Source organism: Chelon labrosus (genome assembly GCF_963514085.1).
Source record: "Chelon labrosus genome assembly, chromosome: 15".
Classification (NCBI taxonomy): Eukaryota; Metazoa; Chordata; class Actinopteri; order Mugiliformes; family Mugilidae; genus Chelon; species Chelon labrosus.
In genome coordinates this window covers 554,736-569,025 of record NC_140348.1, presented here as the reverse complement: position 1 = coordinate 569,025, position 14,290 = coordinate 554,736, and the positions used below count along the sequence as shown (strand labels likewise).

Sequence of the window (14,290 nt, the reverse complement as noted above, 5' to 3'; positions counted from 1 at the left end):
TATTATATTTACAGAAATAAAAAACAAAAAAAAACTTGAATTGTGGTTTGTCATATATATCATGTCATATATATCTGTATATGTCTATCAATAACCCCGTCCGGACTGGCTGTGCCTCAGTAGGTAGAGCAGGTCGTACACAAACCGGAAGATTAGTGCCTCGATCTCCAGCAAACACCCAAGTGTCCTTGAGCAAGACACTGACACCCGAGTTGCGCCCAGTGCTTGGTATGTGAATGTGTGTGTGCTTGTGTGAATAAATGGGTAGACGTGGCACTGTGACTGTAAAGCACTTTGAGGACCAATATGTAGAAAAGCACTAAATACATACAAGTCATCTACTATATAGGACTATACAGCACAAATTCCCCTGTAAAATATCTATAATATATTGTCTCTAAGGAGGAATATGATATTTACTGTCTGAAATGACAAAATATAAATAATAATAAATATCTATATATTTTTTTCCTTTTTAAATGTTATACTCATAAGCTTAGTATCAGCCTACGGTTAGCCTAGTGCCATGTAACTCAATAATACAACAGGCGTTACAATTATTATGACATTATAATTGCTTTAAATGGTAAAACAATATGGATTTTTAATTGCTGCATTTAGTAAATTAAGAAAGAAATGGTTGCCATGTGGCAATATAGAAATTTGGAATCAGCAGGTTTGTTATCAGTCAGGGTGGGAGCACAAGCAAATATAGCAGACAATAATGTGTCTGTGTTAATTAATAATCAGAGATTATTTTAAACTGATCCATGAGGATTTCATGTAATCTGCTTTGCCCAATCTTAGGTACATCACAATTCAATCAGTTGGCTTTGTAGACATAAAAAAAGGCAGTTGTTGGGTTGGTGAAGCAACCCTATTCTTTTATTTGACAGTTTGCAGGATGTCAGCAGTCTTAACCAAACCACAGGCCTTACTTTTTTAAATGCTGATGTCTGCAAGAATATCAGACTAAAGGAAAAATGTGGGTTCTCACATGAGCCAACCAGCCCCAGCACCAGAATAACAATGTTCAATGTTTCTCTTTGGAAATTCATGAGCTATGTTTCTAATGTAGCTGCTTTGGCTGCATTGAGTCTTTGATAATAATAGCAACATAATTTAACTATGTTTGACATCCGAAAAACAGCATTAATGATAACGTCTGCACCAATAGCTGTTCAAACAGGTAAAGAGATGTAAAATCACTGGTTCAGAGGAGGTTCACTGTCTTAGCTGTCGATGATTAAAACTATCAGAGCTGCATAAAATTGCAGAAGAAATGCTGAGCTCTTAAAACAAAGAGCATAGGTGTGATGTTTTTTCCATTTAGGCTAAAATATAGTCTACTATAATTAAACATGTCTGTTATCTATCAATAAATCAGTCTAATGCGAAATGTATAAAAAATCGTACAGTTTCAGACTTAACATGTAGATTCTAACATTGGTTCACATACTTCTTTGTTCTCATTTTGCTCTTTCAAGATTGTGTCCTTTGTTTCCGATGTCATGCCACTTTGTGTTTTTGTTAAGCTCTGAGCTTTTACATTAAAAACATCCCATTTCTCGGGAATCAGGCCTGTGTTGAAGAGCACAGAAGCCAGGTAGGAGAACGACACGATGGCCACCACCGCAGACAACATGCAGATGGTCCTGATTGGCGAACGCTGGATGTAGACACCATTTACCAGAGTGCATCCTGGGAAGTGGATAACAGGTGGAATTCCCAGCTGTGGCTCCCCACACAGCACCCTGAGCAGGATGCCGACTGCACAGCCCAGAACGGCCCCGAAACCGTTAGAGATGTCGAAGAAAAGGACACATACAAGCTGAGGTAGCATGAGGGTGTAGGTGAGATCCGAGCGAAGCATCCAGATCATCAGAACGCTGTTGTCCAAGAAAGTGAGAGACGTGCCAGCCAGGCCCACCACCACCACTGAGACCCGGATCACCCACTGGATCTCCTGCTCTGATGCCTGCCAGGAAAAACAGAATTGATCAGTTTCAAAGCAGTGGCACAGTTAAATCCACATTTCTAAAATTTACATTAATTTCTGTCTCTGAATGTTATGAAGGACTTCACCTCCTCCTCTTCCTCACCTGTGTCCTTATAATGTTCCTGTAGATGTTGGAGGTGAAGATGGATGCTGCAGACAGTAAAGCTGAGTCTGTAGATGACATGACAGCTGCTGCCACCGCCCCAATACCAACGATGGAGATGTAGGTCGGCGTGAGGTGCTGCAGGACAATTGGCAGGACGAGTCCCGTTTCCCCACGTTCAAGAGGAGACGGAGAACCGTAAGAAGTCAAGTTCCAGTCTGAGGTACAGGAAGAAAAGTTCAATTAAACCTTCATTAGCAAACAGTCACATATCTCAGTGACGATCAGGAAGCACACCCGATCTGCACAGACTAAAGATTCTCTGGTCCTCAATCATACTTGCAGATGCAGCCGCTGCTCCGAGGAGGATGGGAGGAATGCCAAGTGTGGGAACGATTAACGCAGCAGCAAAGCAGGTGATTTTAGCTGTAGTCGAAGAGGCGGCAGACAGCGTCCTTTGATGGAAATTCTGAAGACCCAAGTTCCCTAAACCCTTAGAGGAATGAGAAAATGCGAAGGAAAATAAGACAATGAATTGTGATGTACTGTGCTACAGCACGATATGTCTATTGGCAAAACAAGCGCTTCGCTTTTGCAGTCTGTAAACTGAAGCTTGATCAGCTCAAATATCAGAAAATCCCCCACCTCCTGAGGAGCTCTCAGAACATTGATTTAATGTAATAGAGAGGGGACCTGGTTAGCATCCTGGAACAATTTTCCCCTTAAACAAACACTAGTTGTTATATTAGAGTTTCTGTTTTTCAGTCTCACCAGAAGCAGAAAGTTATCAATCCACCTCCAGGCTCTGTCTGCCTCCAGCGTACCGACCCACGGAGACTGGAAAGTGTAGTTGAAGGCCGTCTCTGAGATGTTCACAACCGCTGGGCTCATCAGGGCGAAGGGAACACACAGCCACTAAAAAAAAAGTATTGATAGTGGCAGGTAAGTATATTAACTCATGAAAGTTATTCTTAAAAGTTGTGTTCTTTATTTCACTTTAAGGCTGAGAGTGAAGAGAAAATTGTGACAAAATATTGATCTGTTCTATTAATTATTATTTTTTCCAACTACAACCTTAAGGACAGCTAGTGGGGTTAATTAGGAAAAGAGCAAAAACATACCAAGCTGACGAAAATGAGGATGAGCTGAATGATATCAGTGTAGGCCACAGAGTAGAGACCCCCCATTAGTGTGTAGGTGATGGCCACAGCAGCGGAGATCCAGATGCTCACAGTGTAGGAGAGATCCAGGATCACGCTCATAGTAACCCCTATCAGACACACACTTGTGTTTTAAACATCTACACCGAAATGACATAATATTATAACCACCTTCTGTCTCCCTTGTGCTTCTAAAACAGTTCTGACTCATCATAGAATGGACATGTGCCTCCTGATTTTGTCCTATGGTACCTGGCAATAGAATGCTGTTAGTGGGGGCCTTTGTGTCCTATGGGTTGAGGAAAGGGGCCGCTGTAGATCAGGGATGTATCATTGGATGTATTGGGATGAAACCTTTATCCAGATGTTTGATCATTTAATTCACTACCCATTTTTCTGCTACCTTGGATATGATTGGTAGGATACTGATCCACCTGTAATTGGAGTTTCAGAGCCGGATTTAAAAGTGAGAGTCACCGTGGCTATCTTCGAGGTTAATGGAACTATTTTCTGTCTATTGACAAGTTAACCAAGTGAGTAATGGGTTGTATTAATGCATTGGAATGTCTTTTACAAAGTCTGTATCAACACTTATTCAAAGTTCGTCATACCTTCTTCCCATTACTCTTTGCATCCTCAATGGTAGAAATGAAAACATTCAATTTTTTTAAGGATTGTGTTACTTTATTATGTATATGAGTATGCATGTGTGCATGTTTGGTCTAACCATGGAAGATTTTTAGCCTATAGCACCCTCTCATAGTGAAAGAGGACATCACATCTTTGATTTTTTTTTAACAAATAAGTCACAGCTAGTTTCTATGATATTTGATAAGAGGCTTTCCTCCCAGTCAATTTAGCTTATGGCCTCGCTATGATTTTGCGACTTGTTCTTCAGTATTACGTCAGCAAAGGAGGGGGGAGGGACTTTGGATGGTCTAGAAAACATTAGATTAGTGAGCTTTCTGGAAAGGAAAATACAGTTATGATCTGCGATACCAGTCATGAAATTACATGTCTTCGTAACTCTATCGGGCTATATCAATAAAAGATAATTCTTGTCTGTGATTTATTTGTCAGTCGCTCTATTAATTATACTAGGCTGTAATTTTCTATGGTTTGTTTGAGGTTTTTCCCTGCCTTGTTTGTCATCCCAGTTTACATTAAAGATGATTATCTCTTTGTTTGGGCCAAGTGAGTTTAACATGGTCTTTAGCTGATCATAGAACTGTATCTTGGCGGATGGGTGTCAATACAGGCAAATCAAAATAAAAGACATTTCATTTGATAGCATGATTTCTACACCAACCCAGTCAGATTTGAGCCTCTGTCAAATCCAATTGTTTTTACATAAAGATACTTGATCAGTTTGGGATTTTGGAGGCCAGGCCATGAAAAACACCATGTGCTGTTCTTCATGTTTTTTCAGTTATTGCTGAACTGTTTGTGTGCCTGTGTCAGCCTGCATCCTGCTGGGGATAGCTGCTGCCATCAAGGAGTGTCCACATCCACATGAATGCCAGGTCCAAGTTTCCCAGCAGATCATTGCATTGTCACAAGAGGGTCAGTGTAATTAATTAATTCTCCTGTCAGTGATTTTAAAGTTGTGGCAGATTGGTGTATAGACACTCATCTAAACACATCTGATTACTGATCCTCCCTCTTTGTTGTCTCCCTTTTTTAGAATGATATTCTTCCTCTGAATGTTCCTCTTTTCTTCCAGGGCGGCACAGTGGGGAAGTGAGCAACAGGGAAGTGGTTAGCACTGATGCCTCACAGCGAGAAGGTCCCGTGTTCGAATCCATGGGCCGACTGGGCCTTTCTGTGTGGAGTTTGCATGTTCTCCCTGTGTCTGGGTTCTCTCTGGGTACTCCAGCTTCCACCCACTGTCCACTGGTTAGGTTCATTGGTGATTCTAAATTGGCCGTAGGTGTGCATGAGAGTGTGAATGGTTGTCTGTCTCTCTGTGTTGGCCCTGAGATAGACTGGTGACCTGTCCAGGGTGTACCCCGCCTCTCGCCCGATGACAGCTGGGATAGGCTCCAGCAGACCCCCGCGACCCTCCACAGGAATAAGCGGTTACAGAAGAAGAAGATGAAACCTTCCATTAGATTTGTGACGTCTGCAAACGACCCAAATCTACTGGCCGGCTTTTTTGTTTTAAAAAGAAACGAGTTCTTTTTTGTTTTGTTTTGTTTTTTCGCTGTGTTTCAAACAGTTGCACACAGAGACACAGCACCGGACCAGGGTTCAATTCCCGGTCAGAGAAAAGTTGTTTACTGAATTTCTCACATGATTAATAATTTCATCTGTCTATCTGGATATATATTTTAGATATAGATGGGATGTCTAAGTTTGAATGAGTCTAATCCAAATCTTACCCTATCACAGTGCTTATTTCAAGGATAAAATAAGTTAACCCCAGACTGGCATCTAATAAATAAATAAATATCAAAATTTTGAATGGCTGTTTAAAAGGAACAGATCCACAAGATCCGTCTCCCTTCAATGAGCCATAAATCCCTTCTCTACTTTCCGGGAACACTTTCTCGTTTTTTCCACCACTGGCCCCCAACATACTTCTAATCTGAAACTCAGGCATTTTGGGAAATATCTCCCTTTGATTGGCTTAATGTGTGAATGTATTTGGCAGGGGTTTGAATCTAGCAGATGTTCTTTTATATGTGAAGTCCTGCATTCTATCTTAAACTAGCCATAGCTAGTCACTTAAGCTTGATCTTAATCTTACTTCTTAAGGGGCTGATAGTTTCTAGAACTGCTTTTTTTCATCTCAACTCAAAAGAAACTCAACTCAAACTCAAACTCTGTTTGAGGTTGATCTCCACTTACAAAATACAGACAGACTGTCCGGAATAATTCACCTGAACCTCTTCTACGAACAAGTTATTTTATTTATTTAATTTTTGTTAGTGCGTCATGGTTGTTTTCTTAATGTTTTTGCAAAAAAAAAAATAAAAAATTAAAAGTAATTAAGAGTGATAGTGGGTGCACAAGGTTGGAAAGAACCCTTTCACCAAAATCTTCACACTCCAAATCCTGTTTTTTCATTACCTCACAGCTACATCACATTGTCAACACTGACTTCATCAGTATTAGAAGAATACTGAACAGCAAAAGCACCACTTTGTCCTTTATACCAACATTCTCTCTCAAGATTCTCTTATGTTTCTGTTACAACCACTTTTATCAGAGTATGAGTCTGGTAATACGCCATCTGAATTTTATTATGGGGCACAATTCAACCAGTACAGAGAACGAAAAATCCTCTGCATGGATAGTCCTCCAACCAATCAGAGTTGTTTTGCTGGCAACAAATTCAACTCAGTGGCACTCAGTTTACTTGAATGTCTATGTTGCAGTTACTCTTCAGGTGGGGAGTTGGGATTTAAATAGGAACATCAGGGGCTGTTATCCTTCACAAACTCTTATGACGGGATAATGACCAGACGCTTTTTTTCCAACGAATGGCACTCTAACAACCCATCTGGAACTCAGTTGTATCATTCATTGTAAAAAAGAAGGCAGTTTTCCTCCAACTACATCCTATTTAAATCCCAATTCCCTACCACTCTCTTAGAACTGAAAAAGCTACTTGTATTAAATTTCTTCAAGAAATTTTACATGTCCGGTTGCCCTTGTTTTCAGCTTTTCTTTTGTTGTGGATATACGATGACCTGAGTGACTGAGAACCTTCACAGACACGTTACACTGTTATATTACATTTTATGGCTTTGACCATCAAGGTCATTGATTTATATAACTCAATGTCGGGTGCACAGGCACAGCATGTGAACCACAGTACCTCAGTGGTTGATTTTGATACTCAGTTTTTTTGTTAAGCAGCCATCTACACAACTATCCCAAACACTGCTGTATAGTTGCTGGTATGACTGAAGCCTTTGTTCCACTGATGGAGTTATTTCAGACCAACTGTACAATTAAATTTCAGGCTCGCATTTCACTCAGCACCTCAGCCAAGAGCTGTGATCAACAGCTGCTCTGCTACCAGGGTCAACATATGAAGATCAAATGCATCACAAACACACACCCACACTGGAGGTGTTGCATATACAGTAGAAACATTCTTACCTAATCCTATGAGCGTTCCTGCCACCCACATAATCTCTGATACCAGTGAGGCCAGCGAAAGAGCGGCTGTCGGTACTTTTCCATATTTGATCTGGAAAGGATCCATCATGGTCACATATTTATTGTTCCTCATCGGCTCGGCGAAGAAGAGGCCACCTCGTTAAAGGAAGAGCGAAATCAGACTGTTTAGATTTATTTGCTGAATGTATTGTATGTGCAGGTAATGTATGTCTAGCTGTCATTTGAATGCAGTCATGATTATTTTATCTGTACTAACTTGGACTTTCCTCACAAAACTGTTTTGCAGAAGTGGTAAGCCACTCAAATTCAACTGTCACAGTAGATGATACACTCATTACATACAGTATATACTGTACATGCAATATTTCCAAGTCATTTCCCACAGATTTGTTGGAAATTTGTGAAAATGTTATATTATAGGCACCTTACGTTCTAAAATAGCTGGTTACTTTATAATTATTTGGATTCTGCAGTGACGGTAAAGTATTCAGTCACTGCTTTGAATCATATGTATGTTAGTGTGCATTCAGTAGGCCTTAGGAGAATAAAGCTTATTTCTTTCTCGTGTAATTTTCATTGGTTTCGTTCTTCTAATATCCACAAATAAGGAAATATGTGTAACCTGTTCATGTTCACCAAAAGACATTCAGAAAAACCTGAATGCCTTCATATTCCAGGAAAAGGAAAAAGCTTAATCACCCTTATGCATCGTTAACACTCTTGGCATTGTGATATTCAGAACAATTCAGGAGAATTCTGGAATTTGTGATGCTGTAACAATACCAGTCCTTCAATTTGATCTCAGTCTTGAACTTTAAAATAAAATTAGATTTTCTTTCGTAAGATTTTAGCAAATACTGCATTATCAGTATATTATGAACAGTATCCATTGATCTATTACATAGATTACCACTATTGTCCAGAGGGTTGCAGGGTACACTGTGTACAGGTTGCTAGAGCTACCCTAAAAAGCATAGCAAGCATAAAATAGTACGAGGAAGTCAGTCCTCTGGGTTTCTTCTTCCTCTTATCCATCCGGCATTGTGTGCTATGAGTTCTCAACATCATGGGCCCCAGTCTGTGCCTCTACAGTATACTCTCTCAAGTTCCACAGTGAAAATGAAACCTCTGACCCTGAAGTGCTCATGGGGCTCTACCTGTTTCCCCAGCACTCATCTTACCTATGATGAAGCACAAGGTTGCTGTGATTGGCATGACAGCCCAGATCAGTCCCATGGAGGGGTTGTATACCGCCTCTGCCGTGCCCACGATGAATCCACCTCCTACCCATGTAGCTGTCGACGCAAACACACACACACACAGAGAGAGAGAGAGAGAGAGAGCGAGATTGACATGCATGCATGCATGGAAACCAGGTCGCTAGTGCCTGCCTGCAACCCGATAGCCGGAACCACCTTCTACTGTAACTTTAATTGGAAATTAAATTAAAATAGGCATTAACTGTAAATTTAATGAACAATTGTTTTAAAACACCTCTGACACGCACATAAATAAAGCAGAAATACCTCATTAACCTTCTAGGTTTGTATTCTTACTCGGCATATGTTAAACCATACCGACTTCCTGCCTTTTGAAAAGCAGTTTGTAGTGTTCACCTACCGGTTATTGTCTGGCAATCTCTAAATATGTATATATTAAAATACAACTCGGCCATTTGTGGACACAGGTCACATTTTATTTTTATTTTATTTTGCTTTATTACACATTATATTTTAAAGACAAGACCCTAGAAATCATTTTAATGTTAAATAATCCGAAACGCAATTTAAATCCCAAATTCATCGACAAAACAAAAGCAAACGTTTTTCTGTTTCTTTGTTTGTTTTTTGTTTCTGTTTTTTTTATTTGCAGACGTCCTCTCGTCCTCTCGTCCTCTGCTCGCTGCCGCAGCTACTCGCCTGTCATGGTGAAAATGCCGACCGCCAGGTTGATGCCTCTGTTGCCCAGCAGAGCCATTTCCGTCTTATCCCCTTGGCCCTTCTTGGCTTCCCTCTTGGACTTGAAGGATGCCCAGATGCCGATCCCGAGGACCAGCAAGTAGAAGAGCATCATGACGGAAACTCCGGGGATGTTGAGAGCCATGATGGAGCTACAGGATTCCGACTGAAGTACTGAGCGTCTGCCGGGTTGCCTGCATGACACAATAACACATCCCTCCCCGCGGCTGCATGAACACGGTCATGGATGAAACGCACTGAAACCCAGTGGAGACGCCTGGTACTGCACACTGCAGTCAAGGTGGAACTCACAGTCATGCTTCAAAATGAGATTGGCCTTTTGATTTGTACTATTAGATTTTTTTCTTTGTCTTGGAGGCGCAAATTAGTTTTATTTCATACATTTCAATAAATACATAGAACTATGTCTTTATTTTTCCACTATTGCAGTTTTATTGTTAGCTCATTTAAAATATGGTTTGGCTTTTATTCTGAAATACTGATGGGAAATTAAATTTTTATCCGGACTTCACCTAAACCTCTTCTATCAAAATTTATTTATTTATTATTTTATTTTATTTTATTTTATTTTATTTTGTTGGACACTGGGTAATGGTTGTTTTCTGAGTGTTTAGAGAGCTTGAGCTTGAGCTTGGAATTAACCCTCTTAACATATATAATCATATTTCAAGAAGTGTAAAGAAACGGATAAAGTCCAGAGACCTCACACTTCATTGTGAGGTCTCTTAAAACACTGATTTGTCTTTTATTCCAAAATGCTAACAGTAAATTGATTTATTGCCCACACAGATTATTATACTTCACCTAAACCTCTTCGATCAAACAAGTCATTTTATTTATTTATTTTGGTCAGTGCACCATGGTTGTTTTCTTAATGTTTTTGCAAAAAAAAAATAATAATTGAGAGTGATAGTTGGTGCGCTACGTTGGAAAAAAAACCTTTTACCAAAATCTTCACACTCCACTTGCTGCTTTTTCATTATGTGCATAATTTAATAAAACTTGTATTAAAGGATGCTATTGTGTATTTTTTCCTTTAACATAATAATTATGACTTATTCACAAGTTAAAATTCTGATGGCCCCATCAGTCTGTTTCTAAAATTCTGATCTCCCTTATTTATTTTGTCACAGTTTGGATGAACTGATATTATCATTAAGTCGCTGAACAGAAAGCTGTGCTGCAGATAAATGTAAAGTAACAAAATTTGAGACATTGCACTATGAGAAGCTATGTCGCCAATAACTGGTGTATGTCATATCTCAGTTACTATCACAGGATGCACAACCTGCCAGATTCCTTTTGTCAGCAGATTACTCTGACTCAACCAGAGTCCTGCTGATTTTCCCATGATGCAAAGCAACACACCAGGGGCCTCTTTACTGAAACAATAGCTTTATGTGTGTTCACAGTGTTTCTGGGCATCCTGTTGAGCATAGGTCAACTGCAGCATGACCTGAACGCATCATACTGAAGTTTCTCTCACAGTTTCAGTTGATCCTTTGATTTGTAATCTGAATGGAGAACCTCCTCTCTATTCATCAGCACAGTAGGCGTGCTGTCAGAGAAATTTGACACTTTTGTCTGATTTACTGTATTTTGACTATTCACAGGTGCAACACAATTACACTGACACATTAGACTAACATCAGACTTTCATATAAACTGCAAATTGCTAACAAAACATATTCCCACACACCTCTTTATGGGTTTGAGCTCGGCAAATCATTTTGACTTTGTGCTCCTCAGAAACTTACCATTCAATCCCATTTAGCTGTACTGTTCCTTACTTTCAAAACTGTAACAGTCTTTTACTTTCCCTGTGATCCTATTGTCATCTGCACTAATTCATTGCTGGATGTATATTTCCAGGTGTATATTTAGTCTACAATGTAATGTATGCTCTGTGTAATTTTCTTACGGCTGTGAAATGTCAACAAGACAGAAAGACAGACAGCTGTTGCCACAGGAAGCAACATTCGGCGATCCAGACGTCAAACACTGTCGCTGACACCTTCAGTACTTAACCAGTGGGGCAACACACTTGGCCTACTGTTACATTCTTCAGATTAAGTCCTTGAGATTATGAATCAGCATCCCAGCAGATGCTTTTCAAGGTCATTTAAATCATTTAAATGTGACTGCTGTTTGTGGCATGTGGCCCACTGTAGCCATCAAGTCTATGTTTTCCACTTTTGTGTACAATGCATATGAAATAAAGCGTCACTTGCTGAAACATATCCTGTGGTTGCCATGTGGGATGTTGGATGGTCACATCTCCTGTGAGGACACAGGGACGGCCACGGGAATACAGTCTGGATGTGTTATTTATTTAGTTGCATATTTTTTATGTATCATGCCAATCTGTGTAGGTTTTGTTATACAGTATGTTAAAAAAATTCTTTGCATAACAAGTAATGGAAAAAGTCCTTGGTTTGCATTTAAAGTTTGAAAGCTGCTTGAAACCCTGAGTTTCTATATGTAGTACCAGCTAATCCCAGGGGTCGCGTTAATCGAATATTTTCCATCATTGACCGTTTTTTTAAAACTATGACGGAAAAATCAGAAGGCCTTCTGTCATTTTGACAGATTGCAATTTACACCTCTGACCACTTGGCAGCGAGTGACCTTATTAATTAGGGCCCGAGCAACGAAGTAGCAGGGGCCCAACGGGGCCATGCAACGGGAGTTGCAAGGACCCTATTGTTTTTGTACTTTCCACGTCTTTGAGCCAATGAAATCATGCCTGAACATTCACTAAAAGTCCTGAAAATTTGCAGACGCCTTCGTTCGCCCGAAAAATTTAATGTATTAAGGGCCTTGAGCACGGGTGTGGCAAAATGGCTCTGTAGCGCCATCTTCGGACCACCCCGTGAAGCCGTCAATGCAGTTGGGAGTAGGGTGAAGAGAAGAGAATGAATGTGTCAAGCGGCGGCCATTTATAGCAGCTCCATCCGTCCAATCATCCAATCATCAGCCAGCACCTAGAGAGACACCAATGGTGGTAGCACCACCCTCAGGCAAGGAGGAACAGCACCTGGAGAAAGAATCTCTAAGAGTGATAGCACCACCACCCTCAGGCAGGGAGGAACAACAGCACAGAACAATCACACATCACGACAAACAGAAATACTAAATTATGACCCTGGGTCATAACACCACCCCCCACCTAAGAACAAACATTTCCTGTAAGGGATGATACACTAAGGGATGATACACTAAGACCTAGACAGTAGTGTTGTGTCGTTCGCGAATGATTCGGACCAATGAACGAATCTTTTGAGTGAACTTACTGAATGGAATCCCTTCATGAACTGATTCGTTCTTTTCTCAGTTCAGTTGAGCTCAGCCGTGAGCGTGTCGAGCGAGAGCGGAACTGCCCGAGTTCTATGACTCACTCGGGAATCTTCGGCGAATGACGCAGCCAGCGTGCGGGGCGGGGGGAGGGACTGTTGATGCCCGAGCAAACGTGACTCCATTTACATTTTAAGATGTGACAGATAAGATCATCCAAAATCAGCCAGCTTGTATATTGAGATGCAAATCTGGAGTAGGGGCAAGATCTTTTGATGACAAGGACAATCTTTCATTTGTTTGACACTTGTAAAGTATTTATAATAGTTTTAGTTTGTCATTTTGCCTTTTATTTATTATTTCTCACTTTTATTATTTCTTGTTTTCATTTCAGTGCAATAAAACATATTTAACAACCAGACATTTTTATTTGACAGGCAGGAAAAATGCACGCACATAGTGTTCGGTCTTTGGTCTATATTATTGCACACGACGAGCATCATATTTGCATTAGACCTACAAGGGAATACATAATATAAAACATTAATAATTTAAATATTTGAAGTTCTTAAAAGTAACAGAATCTCAGCTGCAGCTGCAGTGTTTTTTTGTTTTTTTTTTAATCTCCCTGCCTTTCCTAGTTTCCAACATTTGCTTAACTCAGCAATATAAAAGAAGGAGGACTCGCGTTCACGTTTAGTGAACGTGCTGCTGTTGTAGTGTTGTGTCACTCGCTACACACAGACAGGTGAGTCAGTCTGGCGATTCACGTTCGCACTGCCTCTCATGATTCACGAACGTACTGCAAGATTTGCTAGGTTCGCGAATCACCTAGTGAACCTAGAATCAGCGAATCACGAACGTTTCGCGAATCTGCTTTAAGCACAGCACGTTCACGTACTGTGATGTACACATGGAGAGAACTGCCACTCAAGCAGAGGACTTGAGTCACGTTTAGTAACTGTATCGCTAAAATTACTGTCTTGTTAACATCCGTGTAGCATGTTCAGTGAATGTATTGCGCAGAGGACTCACGTTCACCGTGTAGTATAAAATGAGACTAGCAGGATGTGGTAGTTACTATACGGTGGAGAGTGCAGCTAACTACGGGGCTAAGCTAGCATGCTGATACCGTTTTAAACATGCTGTTATTTGGCAAACGGACACTTTCAGTGTGTCTGTATGTTAGCATGTATGTGAACAGACTTGCTAAGCTTGTCAGTGAAGCCACTATATCTGAAAAGTTCTTACAAAAACCACGATAATACCCAGCCATCCCCAGAAAACGACGGAGTTCACGGCGCATTTGGGGAGCTGGGAAATCTATGATGGCCTGCACCTTAGCAGTCATGGGACAGACACGACCTTGTCCCACCATCTTACCTAAATAGGTAACAACAGCCTTCCCAAACTCACATTTGGCCAGATTGAGGGTTAGGGAAGCCTTACACAGACGTTCAAAAATCTCCGAGAGGGTTTTCATATGTTCAGCCCAGTTGGAGGAATAAGCCACAATATCATCTAAATAAACTTCACAGTTACTCACCCCATGAAGAACTGTGCTCATGAGCCTCTGGAAAGTGGCTGGGGCGTTTCTTAGACCGAATGGCATGACCGTATACTG

General features: G+C 40.6%; 1 protein-coding gene across 1 annotated transcript; it reads right to left on the bottom strand.

The window, feature by feature from the left end:
- Positions 1 to 468: 468 nt before the first annotated feature.
- On the bottom strand, positions 469 to 9,611 carry LOC311500632 (high-affinity choline transporter 1-like). The gene is made up of 8 exons (XM_084562144.1): positions 9,313 to 9,611; positions 8,575 to 8,688; positions 7,373 to 7,528; positions 3,224 to 3,372; positions 2,874 to 3,017; positions 2,442 to 2,595; positions 2,103 to 2,320; positions 469 to 1,978 (listed from the first exon to the last, which is right to left on the bottom strand). Exons 1-8 carry the CDS (start codon positions 9,494 to 9,496, stop codon positions 1,427 to 1,429), a joined length of 1,671 nt encoding a protein of 556 aa, XP_084418270.1. The 5' UTR covers positions 9,497 to 9,611; the 3' UTR covers positions 469 to 1,426.
- Between the last annotated feature and the right edge of the window lie 4,679 nt (positions 9,612 to 14,290).

What these genes read in the sequence shown, in the direction of transcription:
- LOC311500632 (XM_084562144.1), bottom strand. Translation starts at nt 9,496, where the DNA reads ATGGCTCTCAACATCCCCGGAGTTTCCGTCATGATGCTCTTCTACTTG. An exon ending in CGGCATTTTCACCATGACAG is followed by an intron (nt 8,689 to 9,312) that starts GCGAGTAGCTGC and finishes TTGCGTCGACAG; the next exon opens with CTACATGGGTAGGAGGTGGA. An exon ending in GGAACATTATAAGGACACAG is followed by an intron (nt 1,979 to 2,102) that starts GTGAGGAAGAGG and finishes TTTTCCTGGCAG; the next exon opens with GCATCAGAGCAGGAGATCCA.